Genomic DNA, 22392 nt, shown 5'->3' on the forward strand with positions numbered 1-22392 from the left:
TCATAGTCTGTCTAACATATACATATATGTGACCCATATATGTGAACGTCAGGATGTATAGAAAGATGTACAGTGGTGCACAGCTCTGACCAAGCAGTGTTTTACTCTATATTAGTCATTTTTCATTTGCATAATGCTGTAAAGCCTTTGTTTTCTTCATACTGTCACACTGTCTGTCAACAGTAAAAACTTTGAAACATATCCACTGTTTTGCAGAAAATAGTGCTGCCTTGCACATTGTTCATTAGAAAATATTTAAGAGTAAACTGTCATATTGACAACAAGACAAAATAGTTTGACTATCTTGACCAGGCTTGGAATTTCACCATTCTGGGGGCAAGGCCACTTGGCTTTCAGTTGGGCATATTTGGTGGGGGGCACAAAGGCCACATGTCAGGGCACCAAGGCCAAAGTTAACTATACAGTAGTAGGCTATAAAAATGATCAAAGTTGTATTTAGCCTATTCACTGCAGTAGACCTGCATCACTGTATGAAACATTACAAAAACATGAAACATGACATAACATAGAACTGTAAATCATCTGATCATCTAATATTTACAGATATCTAGGCTATATATAGCATTTATTTTATATTTGGCCTGTTATGAAATCATGTATTGAACAATTTAAGCACAGCTCAGCTTTAAGAAACACAAATAGCCTAGATGCATGCTTAGCATTTTGTGATCATTAAGGCTACTTTCACAAACTCTTAGTCAGCTGTCCTCTGATTTACCAATATCTAGGCGATATTTGTAACATTTATTTTGTATTTGGCCCGTTATGAAATCATGTGGAACAATTTAAACACATTGTAAAACTTAAAGCCCAAATTTGGAGACATCCATGTACGTCGAACTTTACTGCAAATTCAAAACGGGATTACTCTGGAACAGCTAACTGTACAGGGGACTGCTTTACACCTTTGTGTTCGGTAAGGTCTCCTGTTTATTCTGATATATGGTTTGTCATGTGTTAAAAGAAGGGTTCGTAAAGTATTCCACCGAGATGAATGGGTAGGGAGATCATGGGACGCAACCTTCAGTGTAGAATGTATGATTAAATTGAATTATATTATTTACTTTTCTCGCGAACCGTTCAACACAGCAATTATCGGCTAACATCGTTTAAAAGCTGAGAAAAAGCTCTTTCATGTGATACTTGTGATGTCTGTGTGATGAATAGGCTACTTCGCGAGTAGTTCAACTAAGAATGAGTGAATTTGGACGCACTTTCTTTCTTGCGCTGTCACTTTCTCCACTGCGTAAAATACTAAATTATTTTTATTTAGCACAGGCTAAATAAAAATCGCTATTAGTAGGACGCAAAGCAGAATATTGAAAGAAGGGGGCACCAAGACCACCGTGGCCTGTAAACCTCTGATTTTCAAAGGGGCCTCACGGCCAACGCAAGGGGCTACGCAATGGCCGTCGTGGCTATCCTACCCTGATCTTGACATAAACAATGGCGTAAGGAATAAATACTTCCTTTTGAGACTAAGCATTATGAACAAGATACACACTTTTGCAGGTAAATCACTATACGATACAGTTTGCACTAATTGTTTTGAGAAATGCACTAAAGCAACTGAGAAAAAAACTGTGGGTATACTACATGTGACAGTCTCCTCCAAAATACAAATAATGAGCTAATCCTATACTTTCAGCTCCCCCATTGCCTCCATAAGCTCTCCATAGCAGAGTTGCTACAATGACACATTCTCAAAGATAGACACCAGTAGGAAAAGCCAACAAAATCTATTCTGACCTTGAATTTGTTCCATGTGCTTTGCTGGTTGTCATCCAATGCATAGCCTGTTGTTTTAACAAACAATAGATATAGATAGATAGATATCAATAACAACAATGTCTTTAACAATAACAATCAATAATAATAATAAATAACAATAACAATGTTTTTGTCTGTCTTAAACTTAAGTTCAATTATATTACACTTTTTTGGCTGACACTTTTGTTCAAAGCAACTTTACGTATGTCAATTATTACAAGTCTCCCCAGAGCAATTCAGGGTACAGTGTCTTTCTCAAGGGCACAACGGTGGCAGCCAGGAATCGAACTCACAACATTTTTTTTGGCTACTGCATCTTAGCCCAGCTCCAACTACACTACCACCACCCCATTATATTACAATGGTGCCAAAATAACTGATATTGTCTCAAGGTGCTTTACAAAGCCCAAAGCCTCAACAACTAGAGCAAACCCAAAGGCAATGACTGTCAGAAAAACTGACGGGAAGAACGGGAAGAACCTCGACTCAGATCAGATTAGGAAGATCAGGATAAGCGGAATCCATAGAATCCATAGAATTTCATGTGTATAAATGAAAGACATTCCTCAACATCCAAGTTTAACAAGGCAGACCTACTTCCAAGTAGGCTAGCCTGTAGGCCTATGGTATGTGGCCCCAGACTGCTTTCCATTTCCTACAGTTACATTACATTACAGTTATAGTTGCATTACAGTTCGGTCCTTCAGAACAGTAAGCCTAATTTTAATGCCATCTGTTGCATTCAATGAAATATGCTTAAGTATGGTTGAAGTGAATATAAACGTTATTGAGTTGCACACAGTGTGGCAAATGGAGAAGTTGTTGTTGTTTAATAACATAACATTACTCTAGCTGTATTCATTTAAAAGCCTATGGTGACTGGAGACCATCGTTTTTTTGTGTGTGAGTTTAAAAATGGCTGACATTTACTGTCATCATGAAGCCACTGGAAATTTCTTGTCAAGACATACCTGAAGAAATCATTCTAGTATCCTTTAGAAGACATAATCTGAAAGACCTCAATCTCAAAAATAGGTTAGTTTGTCTACATCCAGTCAGTATTCAAAAACTCAAATTTTCTGAAAAATTTAGAAATGTGTACACATATGTGTCCAAAGCCAATTATCCAGATAGCGAGAGGCAGGGCAGTATTTACATTACATTAAGCTATGTATTTCAAATACCCAAAAAATGTATTTTATTGGATTGAAGAACAATTTGTATCAAAGTACTTTATAGGTGGATATTTTTGTAAAAAATACTGCCAAATATTTTTGGCAAAATCGATACTTTGGGTGATGTGATGACATCATAAAAAGTGCAAAACAATAAATGTAGCCTCTGCTTGGTGCTGAATTTGCCGACACTTGTGATCAGAATATTGAGATTCAGGAAGATGATCCAGTGCAAGACGAGTAACGTATAGGTTGCTCACACACACAATACACTCCCTCTCACAACACACTCATAAGTTTGCCTTTTTTTGGTAGAACTTTGGAACAACTTTGACTGTGATGTGTGTGTGTCCTCCAAAGCTGATAATACCACAAGGCACCTTTCTGAGCAATGTTCCTTGATATTGTAACTTGATTTTCTTGAGAACTTCAATCATTCACATTGCTCAAAATGTTGCCCCATGTATCACCTAAAGCTTTTTCCATATTATATGTCAGTACCATGAGTTTGAAGCCGTTATTTTAGAACTGTATTGGATTGCTTTAAGCCCACATTCTATGGCTCTCAATAGGTTCGGTGTTTAGTCTGTACCACTTGACAAGTGGTCCGCTGGGGTTTAGCTCATCGGTTTTCAGGCGGTCCACTGGTGGGTTGCCAAAAACCCCACCGTTTTGTCATTTGTGATCCAAAAACGTTTATGTTTTTCCCATTTACAACAATTTAAAGGTGATAGTGGTCCAACAATGGACCACGCCACAGCCGTGAAGCCACTGGTGGTCTGATATCGAATCTGATTTTGCAATCTTAGACAAAAGAAACACTGGCATTCCACTTCATTCATTTCAAACTCTTGAAAGAAAGACATTGTACCATTTGGCCATATTTTTACATTGAAAGGATTATTGTCATGCCATCAGGTTAACCAATTGAAGATATGGAAGTAATCCCTTCTGAATCCCAATTCAATTAAAGTGAGTGAGAGGCTACTGTGTTATATTTCTGGAGTTACATGATTACTGACCATCTAAAAACCTCTCCCATTGTCTCATGTCTTCCCCCATGACTTAGGCTATCTCTTAAGGTGGCCAGGAGAAGGGAGTAATATTGCTGGCCCTATGCTGTCTAGTGTAGGCCTATTTCTTTGACAAAATATAGGACTTTTGAATCAATAGGCCTAAGGTTTCCAACGTGAACAGTGTTGTTTCAGAATGAAATATAACAGTGACACTTAGCCATCACTCATCCATGTGACGAGCAAAACAGGCGGGGATGTTTCTGGACTCTGGTGCTGCTGGCGGTTGAGGTGGTCGGTCAATCACCTGCAGCCGCGGGGATTTTCCTGAGAACATGAACATGGCGGCACCTGAAGGGAAGTGGGAAACATTTCACATCCTGTTGCTTCCCAGCACATAGCGCCAGAACGCGCAGCGAACGTAGCTTACTAAACTCAACCAGATGTGCAAGTGAAGGAGACAGGGCCTCTTTCACTCCGCCTGGCCTCGGCTCGTATCAATCGGGATGTGGTTTAAAAAGTGTCATTTACAAGTGATTTTCATATTTAAAAAATATTTTTGAAAAATACTTAACGACTCATGCCTGTGACGCACGTGGGCCTAGTTCAACATCTTCGACCCCCACAGGTGACTAGTAGGCCTAGGCTAAAGGAAGTAGCATGAATGTTGGAAAAGATTAATTAACAAATATTTTCCGAATGACTCAAATAGGAAAGTAGGGTAGTTATAATGTGGATTCCAACTGTAAGGCAAGCATACATCTCTCTCCTTATGAACAAATGCCCTGTATGAAAAGATTTTCCCTCTGGCAGAAAAGCAGATATTTCGAAAGCAAATGAGCCAGGTCCAAAAGCACATCTGTTAATGCTATGCCTGTGGGATAAGTGCTGAATATGCAGAAGAGTGGGCCAGTGCTTGTTGGAACACATGTCTTCTATGATTTTCACTTACTTGCTCTCATAGCTCTTGTTTCTGTCAAAAGCCTAACTGAAAGAGGCTAATAGGCTATCAGTTGTAAAATGTAGCAGGTGTCGTGGAAAAACTAGTCCACTTTCGAATCCACTAGCAATTTATCACTTGACTATTACTAATTAGCACTCTGGGACAAGGCGTCCGAAGGAGACAGAACAGACAGGAGATCTCTGAAGACTGCTGAATTCACCGTATTGCAGTGATAATCCAGTCTAAACAATGTTCAGACCAGGTGTCAAGCAATAGGGTTAGGTGAGATGTCATCAGATGGCGGCCCCCGATGAGATCTGAAATCAAAATGGCTGCGGCCTATCTTTTATACTCCTTAACCTTGAAGTTGGGCCCTCTCGCCTCCCTCGAAAGACACCTGTTGGCCTATAAGCATCCACCAAGGTTATGGATATTGGTGGGACCCCTTGTCATATCATGCATAAAAATTATATGCAAAACTGTCTGATTCTGTTTTTTTTTTTTCAGTTTCCATTACCTCATCCTCTCGCTCTTGACCGTCTAGGCCCAGTGTCACTGTGCACTCATTCACCCCACTCTTTGACACCTGGTCTGGTCTGCTTAAGATGTGTACAGGCCTTGAAGTCTCATAATAATTGCAGTAATATCAAAGTTTATAAAAAACCATACATGCATCCTTTAAGTCATAGAAATCCACCACACAGGCCTACATTTTTCTAATATCCAAACTGTGATGTAGGCTAGTCCAGGATAAAAAGTTGTTTTCATTTCTGACTTGTTTATTTGATGAAAAGCTCTGAAGATATATTTTTGATCAAAATACTTATTTCAAGCAAGGTGCCACACACACACACACACAGGGAGGGGGGAGAGAGTAACCTTAAAAACAATGGCTATTTGTCTCTTCTAATGAAAAGCTTCCCATTTTCCAGTCCATGCAGTAAGCACTTGTGAATTTGCACAGGCATGCTGTGTGAGTAAGTGTGAGGGGAGTGTGCCAGTGTGTAGCCTACTTGTGACAGTAGTCCCGTTGTGCTATGCGGTAAAAGCTGCCTGTGCCTGGTACAGCTGGCATGCTCCTGCTGGGCTCATGCGATCTGTATCTATTTCATTGCTGAGGAGACAGTGCCACCTATTGGTAGCACTGAGCAATGATTTTTGACACAACTAAAAGACACATTCACAACGCCTTCATTCGACGTTATGTCGATTTGCAACAAAACTGATTTTTTGGACCTCTGTAAAATGTAAAATGTGAAAGAAAATACTGGAAATTACAAAGTCTAAATATTGTTAGTTTTTTTCATAACATACAAAATAACACAAACATATATTGCTCTGCTCATTTCTAGCCCATTCAGTCTACTTTTCTTTATTTCATTCCTTTACTTTTCTGTTTGTAAAACATGTCCTGCTGAAACCAACATTGTGCTTGAATATATTATCATTGTTATATGAAATCTGGGCCACTCATTTTGGTGTGATAAGCCCAAATGCTTTGAAGGGTTAAACTAAATAACTAAATAAATAACCTCCATTTTCAATGAGAGGGTTTTCTGTTGCCTCCTTGCTTACCTGTTCTCATCTACATGCTGTCCTCAACATCTTTACTCTTGTCTCCACTTCCTGTTCAGGAACTCTGCCCTCTAGTGATGTTCATTCTGTGCTTTTTAGAACTGCTGTGATCTATGTATGTAGACATTTGTAACAGTATGTATTCAGACCACTGTTTGTTTGTTAACTTGAAAAATCAATAGACAGAAGATTAAAAAAAAGTCAGCAGAATCAACAGAAGATTTTAAAAAAAGAACTGCTGTGATCTACCCCTTCCCCCTATGCCTCTCACAAGAAATATGTAAAATGGGAAGACTGGGGGCAGGGTCAACCTCCCCCCACACCACCACCACCACCCTCCTACTCATCATCCCTCCACTCTCCTCTCCGCCTGCCTGTCTCTCAGGCTGGATGGTGTTGGTCCACGCGATGGTTAATAATTCAGTGTCAGCCGTGCAGTGCACAGGTCTGCATGCAGCAAATCGCAGCCTCGCTCCTGCAGTCTGCTCTTTGACAGCAGCACCGTGAGGAGATAGAGGGAGGGAGAGAGGGGGGGACAGAGCTAGCTCAGAGTACTGCAGAGCACACACTTTCTCACAGACAAGCTCACAGAGAAAAAGGATTACTAAAGAGGTGGGTACTGCCTGCTCCATTTCGCTGTCCTTATAGTATAGCTAGATATCTCAGATCGCCTCTCCCTCTCATTCTCTTTCTTTACTCCACACACACACACTCTCTCTCTCTCTCTCTCTCTCTGTATGTGTGTGTCTCTCTCTCTCCCTCACACACACACACACACTCTCTCTCTCTCTCTCCCCCTCACCCTCCCCAATTCTTCCAGTCATTCTCTCATCCCCACTCCTCTCACCTCATAACCTCATATCTCAGGAGTGCAGCACCCTTACCACCTCTCTCTGTCTCCCTATCCACTGCAGGATTTTTCTCTCCCATCAGTTTTAATTTTTAAAGCCCAGGACTACACCTCCAGCCTTTTCCTCATCTTCTTCCTCTTGATCTTCTCATTTCGATTTTTTTTTTTTGTCCAGCCACTTCTTGTCTGGACGCAGGCTTTAGGAGAGGAGAGAGAGATAGAGAGAGAAGAAGAAGTAGGGTCAGCATGCTGGAGGCCGGGCCGAGGAAGGTGCCGAGATGGCCGCAGTGGAGGCAGCTGCTCCCCGCAGCCTCCCTGTGGCTGCTGCTGCTGCTGCCGCTCCTGCTGCTTGGGCCGGCGGGCTGTGAGGCCAAGCGTCCGCCCAAGATCCCCCGCTGCCCCGCTACCTGCTCCTGCACCAAGGACAGCGCTTTCTGCGTGGACACCAAGGCCATCCCCAAGAGTTTCCCCCCGGGGATCATCTCCCTGTGAGTATAAACCGCACCTGCGCTAGCACCAGCGCTAGTCCTCTGAGTGCTGCTGCTGCTGCTGGGAGAGCACAGGGTTTAGGCTGTGTTCACAGAACACTGGGGTGCTGAGAGCTCTTAAAGTACTTAAGAGTATTTATTCTTAGGGAGGACAGCACAGCTACTGATAAAAGACAAGATGAGATGTGTGCTGCTGTACTTTCTGCACTGTGAGCTTGTGCCAACTGAAGTATTTGCTGTATGTGAAAGTACATCCCTTTGGTCACATTAAAATGTTGCTCTTGTAGTTCACATATATCAGATGTGTGATGCAGGGAGTGAATCATGTTAATCTACCTGAAGTGTACCTAATGTAACCAGTGAAACCATAACATATCTTACTTCATTTTTTGCTTTTGATAAAGTCACTGACCCAGTAAATCCAAAATTTCTGTCCATACGAGACAATATAAAGAGAGAATGGCAATGACATGTTTTGTGATGGAATAGATGTCTCCTGGATTTCTTTGTTACATAAGGCAATGATGAAGGGTTGGGACTGACGTCACGTCCTATTTGCTCTGTAAGCCATTGTCCAGTCTAGTGTGTTGTCTGCTGAAAAATATTGATCAGATTTTCTGCAGGAGCTGAAAAAGTGGTACTTTCAAGAATCCTTTTAGGACTCTGGACTCTGTTAATGTACTGGGCCAAACCACATCAAACAGCATGATCTCAGAACATTTTCCTGAGTTGAATAGTTTCATTCAGAGACCACTAGTGCGCCACTGTTCTCAAGAGAACAGTTCGACACTTGGTACCTTGGCTCACATGATTATGTGTTAACTTTTAAACACCAACACAATGTAGCAGTGCACTGCTTGTTACATATAATCCAGACCATACAATTCAGTAGCTCGGACACATAACAAATGAAGTGCTTGTATGGCAGGGACTGAGAAATGAATGAGAGAGCTTAAGTTAAGATATACAGCAGACTGATATGTTTTATATATGGGAAGCCTGCACAACAGCAACAATCCCGATCACTTCTGCGCTCTCCCTTGTGTTGTGATGGACCACTCCAGTGAGCTCAGCTCTGGCTCGCTCATAAAAGATGAGAGATGGGCTTTGTGAATCCTTCTGCCGCAGACCTCTCTGTATTCTTGGAATGAAGTCAGCAAGCTGCTTTGGCTCTGGTTAAAAAGACAGTGCATCGATTGGACCTCACATGTGGGCGTCGGGACTCTGGGGAGATGTAGTTGTAGCACACAACTTCATAGGTCCTCTCCAGCCTACTAATTGGCACCAAGGGACAGTCTGTTAAATCTTTGTATGAACAACCTATGAAGAAGATTTAAACCCTAAAATCAGAATGAATTTGAAGAGTGTATTTCTAGGAACAAATGAAAAGCACTGATGCAGAGTAGAATGCACAAGTGTCTGTGTATGTATGGATTCCAGAGCTGCAGGATCAATTAGTTTAACTAAAGCATCGTAATGTGGATGGCCTCTTTTTTTGCTGTAAGAATTCTTGTGATGGGCAAGACAAAGAGTGTGTGTGTGTCCCAGTTTCTGCAGATTAAATGATCCACAAAACTGAAACAGCCAGCGGGAATCAGTGCAAGCTAGGCAGGTAATCACTTATGAGGTCACAAGCTGAATGACCCCCTATAGATGGGTCAATATATAGATATTGTGGACAAACTGTGTGCACACAGACATTTCTGTCCTGGTCTGCAGCAAAAATAAGTACTGAATAACATTTTTAAATACTCTGTAATTGTATTCTATGTTTTAGCTACAGCTATGCTGGTTAATCATTGTCAATGTTTAGTAATTATTATTATATATATAATATATATATATTATATGTAGGGAAAATATTTGAATAGACACATTTAAGTGAGATGTTTGTGCTGGTAATGAAGTTAACAATGATGATGAAGATGAGGATGATTATGGTGGTGACAAGGATGGTGAAGACAGTAGTGGTGGTGGTGATGGTGATGATGATGGTAGACCCTCTGTTTCTCAGGACGATGGTAAATGCTGCCTTCAGTACGATTCCAGAGGGAGCATTCTCTCACTTGCACCTGCTCCAGTTCCTGTAAGTCTTCCTGACATCTCTCCTTTCTTGACTTCTGTGTGTCTCTCTTCCTAAATCCCCTGTCTTCCTCCAAATGTTAATGCAGGGTTAAATGTTCTTTCAAAAGTTATTTTGCTCCAGGGATTCCTTGAACAGGATGTTCAATCTCAATGGGTTCAATAAATGATGAAGAAATAGACACCTCTGTGCCCACTTCCTGTCAGGGAGCTCTGGAGTGCCGTAGTTGGTGGTATGGTGCTATGTTACGACAACAACTCAACGACAAATAGGACAACACAACAACAAATCAAAAATCACAACGTCAAATCACAAAACACAACAGCAAATTTCAAAGCACAACAGTAAATTAAATCAGCAAATGATGGCACAAAACACAATGGTAAATAGACAATCACAACAGCAAATCGCAAAACACAACAACAAAAAAAAAAAAGATTTTCAAATTGCTGATGTGTTTTGTGATTTGCCATTGGAATTCCCTATTTGCCGTTGTGATTTGAGATTACACTTGTGATTTTTGATTTACTGTTGTGTTTTGTTAGCCTAGAAATCTAGACGCACCCTAGCGGCAGGCTAGTGTTTTGTGATTTATTTTCAGTCATGATTTTTTTTATTTGCTGCGTGTTTTGTGATTTGCCATTGTGATTTCCTATTTGTCATTGTGTTTAGCACTTCAGGGCCACTGTACTATGTGGATTTTTTCCCCAAACAATTAAAAAATACATATTTCTTCATAACCGTTGTGTTAGTAAAACAATTGAATGTCCTGTGAATTAATAACTAGAAGTAATGTGTGACTACTAGCTGTCTTTCCCATTGGAATCAATGATATAATGCTAACGTGTCTTCCCCTAAAAAGGGGCGTGAATCTGTTCAAATGCATGCTATGACGTCGCGGCGGTTGTGAGAATTCTCTGTGTTGCCTATACCTACTAAGGTTAGCATGCAATAATATCTCTGTGTACCACATGAGGCTGTATTAAATACAATGTAAGTCAATGGAGGAGTGTCGTGTGGCTGCGTTCAAGACAACTTGAAGCCTACAGGACTCCACATAGCACCTTTAACCTTTAACCTTTAACCTCTGGTGCTCTGTGTACTCTGGCTCTGTATCACTGACAGTGTCAGTGTCATGTCCCAGCCAGAGTCAACGTCATCCGCCATTACGAACTCCCATTGCTCCCTCTTGGCCAAACAATGGGCTGTCTGTTTACTGTGTGTGTATGTGTGTGTGTGTGTGTGTGTGTGTGTGTGTGTGTGTGTGTGTGTGTGTGTGTGTGTGTGTGTGTGTGTCATTGTGTTTTTTTTTTATAGTACAGTACTTGCTTGACGCTGGTCAGCCATACTCATATCCACTTTGCTGTAGATAGTAATAGACTCATATAGCCAGATATATCCCCATGCTCCTGTGTCATACCATGCATACAACTGCACCATTTACCTCAAAATTCTTGTAAAAGGTTTTATATATATAACCCTGTGAGACATTGTTTGAATAGTTATAGATAGTTATAGAACTCATTGAACTCACACTGCACTGCATTCTTTGCAGATGTGATTTGCATAAATCTCTTAAAGTGTGTTAGACCATGCGAGTGCAGCACAGTGCTCTCTCCCGAGGGACTGCATTGCGATTTTTTTCACAAGGAAAGAGGGAAACAGAAGCTGACTTAACCACTCCCTTTAAATTAGAAAATGAGTCCCCTTTGTAACCAGACAAGGCAATAATCGGGATTGTACATGAAAGCTCATGGACCAGTTATTGGATGGGTGATTTTCTGCACCACATATACTGTTGCTGGAAATATGAATGTGACACCTGTTTACACTCTGTACACACTGTTACCTCTCAAGAACAAGATTGACTCTCTCTTTCCCCCTCTCTCTCTCTCTGTCTCTCTCTATTTCCCTCATGTCTGCAGATTATTGAACTCAAACACATTTTCTTTGATTGCTGATGATGCCTTTGCTGGTCTATCACATTTGCAATATCTGTAAGTAATACATATTTCCCCTTTAGTTCCTTTTCTAAATATCTTCACTTACTAAATGCATATTAGCATAGCCAATTTTGTTTTGTGTTGGCATATGTACAAGGAATTGTTTCAAATTGACTGCTCATTCAATATCTGAGAGAAAGTAATGTCTCCATCCATGATGTTATATGCATTTCTGCTTGCATTCATAAACAAGATGGTTATATAGAATGCTGATCAAGGGTGTTTCCAGCTTGCTGTTACATAACAGTACTCCCCCCTCTCCACTTTGGTGAGCTAAGCAATCCCAAGGTGGCCATTTTGTCCACCGGCTAAAGTATGAAGTACAGCTGATGACCTGAGTTGAGGATCACAGATCAGCAGTGATGTGCTAAATGACTGCATTAGACCTTCAGTGGCATATCAGACCTGTTTGAGACCTGTTTGAGGCTTGGCTGGTGGTGTTTTGGTGCGTGGGGTGGCATCTTAGCTCAGCTTAGTGCGGGTGGCTTGGCTTGTTGTTGCCCTGCTCTGGGATGCGGCGGTGCTGCCAGTTCTGTCTGGCGACTCCCCTCTGAGCATGCTGATGAGCTCCGCTCCCTCACATCAGCGGCGACCCGGCATTAACAACTCCCTCCAGCCACCTCCATCACCTCATACAGACAAGCCCTCCTCACAGTGGCAAGAAATGGAATGGGGAATAGGAGATTTGGTTTGATGGCCCATTGGTCATTATGGTTCTAATAGCTATGCAGAGATTGTAATGAGAGACATTACAACTTGTAAAATGTTTGTCACAAACAGTCAGCAACTCTTTCAATCTCACCATTCCTCTCTGTAAACATGGGCATGTGTACCCCCATGTTTATAAAACTGCAACCGTTGCAGCACTCTCATTATCCCTGTGCGCACAATTACATTCTCTTCTACTCTCTCACCTCATTACAGATAATTCAATAGTTCCAAGCAGAAAGATAATCAATAGATGGCACAGGAGAGCATTGTTGTTATGTAAGTGCTGCGGGTGTTTGTGGGATTGTGGGATGTTTCCGCCTGTTTGCTTACGCCTGCACTGTCTAAGGAGATGCATAGAATCTAATCTGCCCGGCATTTTGTGCGTGCTTGGCATTTTTCATCTGTTGTGGCACCGATGACAGCCCTCTGGCTGACAATCGTAGGCTACACCCTGCCATTGGGTATCGGCAGATTGTGTAGGGTTCACTTCACCTGCAGTGGTTGGAAATGTTTGGGGGATATGTTTCAGTAATTAACATGTCCTGACTGCACATTTTTAATAGTAATTACACATATAATACTAAATGCTGGAAATTAGTTTGGCTGCGTTGTGTAGGACTTGCGGATATTCACGTGCGTTCAGTGCTTTCCTCCTCATCTGACCTCTATCACCATCAAGGTCATAGCTGGTGTAACCCATGGGTCTGTCGCCATTAAAGCTGTTTAAGATGCAAGTGGCATCGCAGGGTGGCTGTAGGGTGGCTGTGACTGCTTGTGTTCCAGTGGCAACGAGGGGAGACAGGAAAGAGCTTTTAGCGGAAATGAATGGACGGGCATTAGAGCACCCCATGTTAAGCTGAAAGGTTTAACAAGAAAAAGTACGGCGGATTGAGAGTGCACGTGTGTGGGCCCGCCTGCCTCTGCCTGCAATCCATCTTCCCGATCTTAATTGGATCTAACAGGCCAGTGACCCCTATATCTGTTGGAGATGAGCTGGGGAATTTGGTCGTCTTTTCAGACAGTAAAATTAAAGAGAGACCCAAGGCAGAGAGATTCAGAGGAGAATGAATGTTCTTATCGATAAAACCATGTCCTTCTAGGGTAAATTTACATTCATCTCTGCCTGACTGCTTCAACATATTTTCTTCTTTCTTTTCCCCACAGGTTCATTGAAAATAATGACATCCAGTCGCTTTCAAAGCATACATTCAGAGGACTAAAATCCCTAACGCATTTGTGCGTATATATATTTATATATTCCCTTGGATTGTATGTCCATGTTATAAAAATAATTGTGGTAAAAGCAATTCAGTTCACACAATGATAACAATGTCTTTGTCAGATCTCTGTCCAATAATAATCTACAGGGTCTTCCTCGGGAACTCTTCAAGTATCTTGATATCCTCACAGACTTGTAAGTAGTCTTTGTAATCGTACAACAATAGCATCTTTGTCAAAGTGAGTCACTGAGTCTTCCACAGATCTTTTTTTCATTAAAACAAATTATGGAAAAAAAACATTGCACATCATGGCTGCCATGAAATCCTTCCACTCATATGGCATACATTTTACACAACAGATTAAAAAAAAAAAGATTTTGGTTACAGTTAAAATCACTCCTTATAAAACAGTTGAGTAAAATGACAGAATGATTAACTGACAACTGAATGATTCATGAAGCCCCAGCCTTCCTTTCACTGCCCTTCCCTTACAGAGACCTGCGTGGTAACGCGTTCCGCTGTGACTGTAAGATCAAATGGCTGGTGGACTGGATGGAGAAAACCAACACATCTGTGCCAGCCATCTACTGCGCCAGCCCCTTTGAGTTTCAGGGCCGTCGCATCCATGACCTCACCCCACGGGACTTCAACTGCATCAGCGCAGGTCAAACTTAGTGTTGCTGCACATTGTGTGTTAGTAACAGGGGCACTGGTAAAAATGTTGGGCCTTATGAAAGATGATATGATGATGATGATATTGGGTCTCCCCAATAATAATAATAAAAATGTTGATAAGGTGTGCCTCTGATTAGTAAATCCAGTGCATCGTTATTACAGCCAAATAGATAACGTAATGTTCTATTGCTTCTACTGTCTGTGGTCCAGAATGCATTAAGAACAGCATGTGCTGTTAGAAAAGCTGTCCCACCCAATGCAATACCTGCATTGTATGACTGAGTGAATCAGATTTAGAGATCAGATCAGACTAAGTCATACTAATTATAATACATTATTGTTTAGTAATATATAGTAGGCTACTAAAGTATAATTGCTGGTAACACACACTTCATACTGTGTTCCTTTTTTCTATATGACAGACTTTGCTGTGTACGAGACTTTCCCCTTCCAGTCCCTGTCTGTAGAGTCATATGAGTTTGGTGGAGACCAGTATGTGGTGTTTGCTCAGCCCAACACTGGAATTTGCACAGTATTCATGTGGGATCACGTGGAGATGGTTTTCAGGAAGACACACAACATTACATGTAAGTAGATATTAGATAGATAGGTACTTTATTTATTCAGAGGGTGTTACGCCCGACCCTTGATTGGTCCCACTGGGGCAAGCAACAGCCTGCCACACGTAGATAGACAGATATAGGCTTTATTTATTCAGAGGGAAATTTAGGAGTGCAATTATCATACACACTTAGATGCAGTTAGTTTACACTTGAAGACAAAGTATGTAAGACTTTCCATTCCAGAGCATTCAACACATGACTGCCCAACACGACTTTCAATAGGAGTTTTCTTTTTGTTTTTGAAATGCAGCCTGTTCTGTGTTTTGTGATTTTGTTTGTAAACACCAGGAGTCTGTGGCTCCCAGGTCCTTGCTCCCACCTCCTCAGGGCACCCACTGAAAGTGACAGTGTGTGCAACAGACGGCATCAGCTCTGCCCTGTCTTTTATTGATGTAGTTGCTCTTAAACTAATGGATGTAGCCTGAGACTGAGTAAGTGACTGAAAGCAGTGGCTGGTCTCTGTGGGAGGGCTAAACGAAGAGCACAGAGAGGAGAGAGGAGACATCTTACTCAACCATACAGAGCTGCTACATCACTTCCCTTATATCACAGGAGAGACTGAGTAGCATAATGTATCTCTCTGAAAAGAGATAGTTGCACGACTACCTCCTCTTAGTGAGGGGGCTATTTTAGGAGGGCTACAGATAGCGGTACAGATTATTTTGGTAGGATTTACCTCTCAGTTTAATCAATAATTGATATTATCATCACAGAGCACTGCAGTTTCTCAGTATGTGTTTTCTTTCCTGATTACTCTGTGTAGATTTGCCATGTGAATATTGCAGCATGTTGCTTTTATGTCTCCCAGCTCGGTCAGCGGTCTACTGCAAGCCTGTGGTTATCAACAACACACTCTACATGGTGGTAGCCCAGCTTTTTGGAGGATCCCACATATACAAGTGAGGTGTTTTTTTATTGGCCTACTTGTCTTTGAGAACACCATTCTCCTACTCTGTCACAGTTCTACAGTGAAACGAGCTGTCATGCAACTGCAGATCCTCACTCCCATCTTACAATGTTAAACAAATGAAAGAAAGTGGAACAATAATTCCATTATGCAGGATCAAGATATTATGACCATCTACTTTACAAAAATATGCCATAATTAAACATTAACATGGCAACAACAGATTCACTGTAGGTCTACAAAAAGTTTTTGATAAATTAATTAACAGAACTTTAATATATTATTATGACCGCCGCGCAGCAAAGCTTTTTTTTTTTTCTTTTTCGCATGCCCAAATTTCCGTCAAGGATTCCCGGGACACTGAAAGACCGGGGTACACGAAACTTGGTGGGCATGTAACCCCACATGGATAGCATGGAACCATCGTTTTCGTTTTGATCTGTAGCCCCCAGCTGGACTGGACCCCACGAAGGAGGGTAGGGCAGACACAGTTTTCTGTGAATATCTCGAGAACCGTGGGGTTTAGGAGAACCATTTTTTTTGTATGTTGATCTCAAGGGGCCATGTCAACCCATTCCATAACCACTCATTTCATATATAGCCACCTAGTTAAACACAAAAAAAGTAAAAATGAGGTGTTGTAATCGCAGGTATCTGTGACCTAACATAGTCAAAACTGCACAAAATTGGAAGTGTAGGATCATTATGACACCCTCTGTATGCACGCCAAGTTTTGTGGAATTCCGTTCATGGGGTAACCTGGCAATAGCCAGATGAATTTCGCCTCGCCTAGCTCCACTCATCCATCTGGAACCGATCCATTGAAGTGTTGCTTCAGAAGGCTGGGCCTAATCAAAAATGCTTGCATATGATTGAATAAGTCACTTGTCCGTCATCTATTGGCGTGCTACTTCAACCACTCACGCCGAAGCCAACCCGTGGCGCTAATAACAGACTCACAGTCGCTTCACGCTATGTCACATCTATGAAACTCCGCCCTGCGTCCTGATTGGCTAAACCATAAAGTTGGTTGAAGAAATCACTCTCAATGGAAGAGGTCCCAGATGGATGTGAGTGAAGCTAGGCGGAGCTAAGCGGAACGACATTCATCTGGCTAGGGTCAGGTTATTCATGGGGGGCCACACAATAAATTAATTTATGTTACTATACACCAACTGGCCTGTAGGTGGCCGGAGAGAGTTTTCTGTGAATATCTCGAGAACCGTGGGGCCTAGGAGGTCCATCTTTTATGTATGTTGGTCTTAAGGGGCATGTCAACCCATCCCATTACCACTTATTTCATGTATAGCGCCACCTTGTTAAAAATTAGGTGTTTTCATCACAATATCTCTGGCTGACAAGGTCAAAACTGCACGAAATTAAAAGTGTAGGATCATTATGACACCCTCCGAATGCATGCAGTTTTGTGTACTTTTCGTTCATGGGGGCCTTACAATAAAATAATTTATGTGTACATTTAGTGACGTACACCAACAAGGATTCCAGGGACACTGAAAGACCGGGGTACACAAAACTTGGTGGGCATGTAACCCCACATGGATAGCATGGAACCGTCGTTTTTCGTTTTGAACTGTAGCCCCCCACTGGACTGGACCCCCCGAAAGGAGGGTAGGGCAGACACAGTTCTCTGTGAATTTCTTGAGAACTGTAGGGCCTAGGATGACAATTTTTTCCCGTATGTTTGCCTCCTGGGGTCATGTTAACCCATTTCATGTGCACACATGTGCACAAACAGATACACACACACACACATACATTCACAGTAATCGTACGTATGACACATACTCACACAGTACACATATGTACGCATGCATGCACAGGCACATACGCAGGCACACACACAAGCACGCGCACACACACACACACACACACACACACACACCCACACACATAACATAAACATGTACATGCACACATCCACACAATTCAAGAATTTCTCAGAATTATGAACAGGCAAGATGGAGGTGGGGTTGTATAAAATGAATTTTACATGTGAAATCTATGAACTAATCATGATTTGGTATTTGTTGTCTAGCAGATACCAGCGAGAATTGAGTGTGGATAATGCAATTTAGTGAGACAGTTAGAATCATATAGGCCTTTCAGCGTAATTTATTTTTGTGGAAAAAATGTGCTGGACTGGGCGGCGGTCATATTTTGTACCGCTCTCGGTACATCTAGTTGTAGATTATGTTTTTTTCTTTTTGCACCATTTTGTTTGCAGATGGGAGGAAGGCCCTCTAAGATTTGTGAAGATCCAAGATATTGACACAACCCGTGTGCGTAAGCCTAACTTTGTGGAGGCCTTCCAGATAGAGGGGGATTGGTACTTCGCTGTGGTGGACAGCTCCAAGGCAGGCTCGACCAGCATCTACCGCTGGAACAGCAACGGCTTTTACTCCCATCAGTCCTTGCACCCGTGGCACCGTGACACCCACGTGGAGTTCCTGGAGGTGGAGGGCAAGCCGCGACTCATCCTCTCTAGCGCCTCGCAGCCTCCAGTGGTCTATCAGTGGAATCGCAGCCAGCGCCAGTTTGCCTTCTACTCGCAGATCGCCGACACGGCCGACGTGCAGATGGTCAAGCACTTCTGGATACGCAAGGTGCTCTACCTGTGCCTCACGCGCTTCATCGGAGACTCCAAGATCCTGCGCTGGGAGGGCCAGCGCTTCGTGGAGATCCAGACACTGCCGTCGCGTGGCTCCATGGCAGTCTACCCGTTCAGCGTGGGTTTGAGGCAGTACCTCCTGCTGGGCAGCGACTACTCCTTCTCTCGGGTGTACCTGTGGGACGACCTCACTCAGCGTTACCAACCCTTCCAGGAGCTCAACTTGCTCGCCCCTCGGGCCTTCAGCCTCATCAATGTGGACAACAAGGACATCCTACTGGCCGCTAGCTTCAAGGGAAAGACCCTGGCTTACCAACACCTAGTGGTGGACCTGAGTGCAAAATAATGTGTTGCTTTAAATGAGCTGCTGCTTGTGTATAAGCAAAACTTCATGAATGGCAGAGTTTTTTTTTTTTTAAATGTGGGTTCCCAAAGATACCAGAATAGGCAAGTTTACACATAACATGGGTCTTTATTTCATAATGTGGAATTTTTAGTTGTAGGTAAATGATAGCAATGAATGAAGGCCACAAACATTGACAACTTAAAAATAATCTGTCCTCCAAAATGTAACAATCTAAACCTGAAATTGAAACCTCTAAAGTTCATGTTTCTATGAGTGGTAGGAAAATATACGTATAGAGGATATTCTCTTGTTCCTCTACACTTTGATTAGCTTTATAATGTTGTGGTGAGCAAAGATTATAAATGTAGCTTAGATCTATGGTTTTTCATTTAAATGAAATGGTCCAATTTGGGCATTTTGCTTTGCATTTTTGAAAGATACCATTTAATACATTTCACCCAAGTATAGGCTTCTGTATGTTTGGAAGTACATCTGTCATGATTTTCAACCGAACTTTGAAAACTAACATTTTAATAGATGACATTTTAACAGTGACTAATTAAAAATGCACCTGAATGTCCTGCTCAGGTGTGTAGGAACAAAGTTAGAGGTGTACCTTACAGATTTGTAGTCCTTCAGACTGCCCAAGCTCACAAACTTTCAAACTTGAATACACAAACATGTAACATGATAATATGGTTACCTTCACATAATGCTGTATAATTACTTAACATAAGTTTGAAAGTCTGAAAGCAACGTCAGTGTCAGGAATTCCTCTACTTGGGGGATAAAGGACACATTGGAATGCTCATTGTTTTCTGTTGTGGCTCTTGCCAACTATTTATACTTATTTTAAAAGCATGTAGCTAGATGCAGTGCTATCATGGTGACATGACTGTTACAGGAGATACAGTGAGGTCATTTTTACTAACATTCATTTACCAAGTGCTCAAATTACCAAATATATAAGGGTCTCGTTTGGATTATGCCTAACATGTAATGAAAATATTTCATCAATATACTGTGATCTGCATGCATGGCTTAAATGATATATGCTGTCAGAATACAATTTTGAAAGACCCATTTGATCTGAAGGAAATTACTTTATTGTACCATTACACATTTCTTTGGTTTCCACACTTACACAAAATAAGTAACAAGCAATATGTCTTTAAAAGTCTAAAGACAAATGTGTATTATTTGTTTTGCTCTTTGTTCTTTGAGGTGGTTAGTAGTTTGGCATTAGTACAGTTTATTGGCTGTATGTTGCTATGATAGAGCACTCTCACTAAGCATTTTAGTGTATGTGAGTGAATGTTTAGTATGGAAATGTTTGCAGTTTTTTCTGTCTGGGATGAAGACTGTTTTTAGAATATGTTTGGTGAAGAGTATTTTCAGACTATTTTTGATGCCAGTTAATGTAGTGAAACTATTTGTGGCTTAATGTGGTTTCTTTGCATAGAATAACACATTCATCTTAATTCCACTTTGAACAAACACATTTGCCTTCATTGTGCATCTCCTCATCATGAGGCATGTTTTTGCCTTAAAAAGCACTGTGCTTCATGAAAGTCTTGGGTAAACCAGAATCTTCGTATAGATTTGTTGTGACAGTTGCCAAATATATTTGCTTGAAAAACACATTAGGCTACCAATGAGCATATCCAGTAGTTCCACCGCACTACTGAGAACAGTCCAGTGCTTCTCATGTGCAAGAAAAGGAAATACTGGAGCACAGACGTTCAAAATGCTCGTTAAATAAAAAAGTTGGGTAACACTTTACTTGAAGGTATCTACATGAGAGTGACATGACACTGTCATGACACATGACCCCTAACCTTTAACCCTAACCTTAATGCTAACCCTAATTTGTCATGACAAAAACCGAATGATACTTAATAACAGAAGCGTTATGTCATTAACGTTTATGACACATTCATGACAGTGTCATGTCACTCTTATGTAGATACCTTCAAGTAAAGTGTAACCAAAAGTTGCATACGTTTTGATGTAAGACCTTCCTCATCAGAGTTGTCTTCATCAGACTGATGAAAATGTAATCATACATTGAAACATTATTCCAGTCTTTATGCAACTTTTTTAATTGTAAGTAAGTCAGTCTTTATTGTCTCTCCCAGGAGAGAAATGTGCTTTGGGCAACCAGAGAGTATCGGTGACACATACATAAAAAAGAGGTCATACAAGCTACAACCACAAGACATAGACCATTGTACATAGACTCACTATACATAGAACATGAAACACATTAGCGCGTACACACACACACACCTACCCCCACAACTACCCCCCCTCCTCCACCCACACACAGACACACGCAGCTCATCCAATAAATAGTATAAAACCACGTTGACCCACTAGTTATTGCCCTATTGCACTATTCACCATTAAGTAGCTTAATTGATAGGGGGAACTTGAATCTATTTAGCCTACATGATGGTAGTCGGTATCTTCTTCCCAGAGGCATCAGCACATACTCTGTGTTTAGGACATGGGTTGGGTCTGTGGCTATCTTCAACCCTTGTTTCCTAACTGTCCTCAAAAATCTCATTTAACGAGGATGGGGGCTGAATCCCCATTATTGTGATGCCAGTTCTCTCTTTTATTGTGTTTCCTTTTCTTATATTTAAGTGTTTTCCAGTTTTGGTACCAAACCTTCTAGGGATACACAGGCTGGCCAAAGTCAGGGGAGAGTGGGGTTGTGGAGCAAAATCCAGTTGGCTGCAGTCACAGGTTTGACGTCATGCAGGGAAACTGCACCAATTCTTGGGAATTCTTTGTGGAGTATGCAACTGTGTAAGAAAATAAATAGCTTCCCCTTGGAATTATATGGTTCTTCTGTTCTGAATAATAGTCCTCAGATAACGAGCTTCATGTCACTGTCAGTTATTTTTTTGCATTAAATAGAGCAAAACTGATATGTGAAACAAGTCTCCTTACACATATAATGCCCAAAAAATGCATACAAAAAATCTGTTCACAGAAATGTCAGTTAGAGCCTTATTATTCCAAGGGTATGATATGCCGATTGTTCTCATTTCCAAACAGACCCTTTGCTTAATTTGTTCACATGCTCATAGGCTATATTATGCACCTTAGGATTTGTTGCCCACCTGCTACTTCGAAAAAAATATTTGTGTAATTTTTGTTCTACTACAGATTGTTCCATAGATTGTGCCTCTGAAATGCAACAGATGTGCTACATAATATCTGATATAATTTGTCAACTAATAAATTTGTGCTGCACCATGCCGTGCCATTGAGTCATTTCTAATACCAAAAACTGATTGATAACTTTTTGTTCAATCCCCCAAATCTTATGACTATCATACAAAAAGTTCA

The 22392-nt window shown here is 41.4% G+C and overlaps 1 protein-coding gene across 3 annotated transcripts; it reads left to right on the top strand.

Annotated features, from left to right (window-relative positions):
- The first annotated feature begins 904 nt into the window (after window positions 1-904).
- Window positions 905-22299, top strand: lgi3 (leucine-rich repeat LGI family, member 3). 3 transcript variants are annotated; one of them, XM_048242997.1, is made up of 10 exons: window positions 905-937; window positions 7523-7835; window positions 9850-9921; window positions 11844-11915; window positions 13797-13868; window positions 13975-14046; window positions 14347-14516; window positions 14950-15114; window positions 15959-16049; window positions 18303-22299. In XM_048242997.1, exons 2-10 carry the CDS (start codon window positions 7594-7596, stop codon window positions 19030-19032), a joined length of 1686 nt encoding a protein of 561 aa, XP_048098954.1. In that variant the 5' UTR covers window positions 905-937; window positions 7523-7593; the 3' UTR covers window positions 19033-22299. The 3 variants fall into 3 exon arrangements, with proteins under 3 accessions (XP_048098954.1, XP_048098952.1, XP_048098953.1); XM_048242995.1 differs by lacking the exon at window positions 905-937 and adding an exon at window positions 6956-7109; XM_048242996.1 differs by lacking the exon at window positions 905-937 and adding an exon at window positions 6967-7109 and having other exon boundaries at window positions 7412-7835.
- Window positions 22300-22392: the final 93 nt, after the last annotated feature.

The sequence above is a fragment of the Alosa alosa genome, chromosome 5 (genome assembly GCF_017589495.1).
Source record: "Alosa alosa isolate M-15738 ecotype Scorff River chromosome 5, AALO_Geno_1.1, whole genome shotgun sequence".
NCBI lineage: Eukaryota > Metazoa > Chordata > Actinopteri > Clupeiformes > Clupeidae > Alosa > Alosa alosa.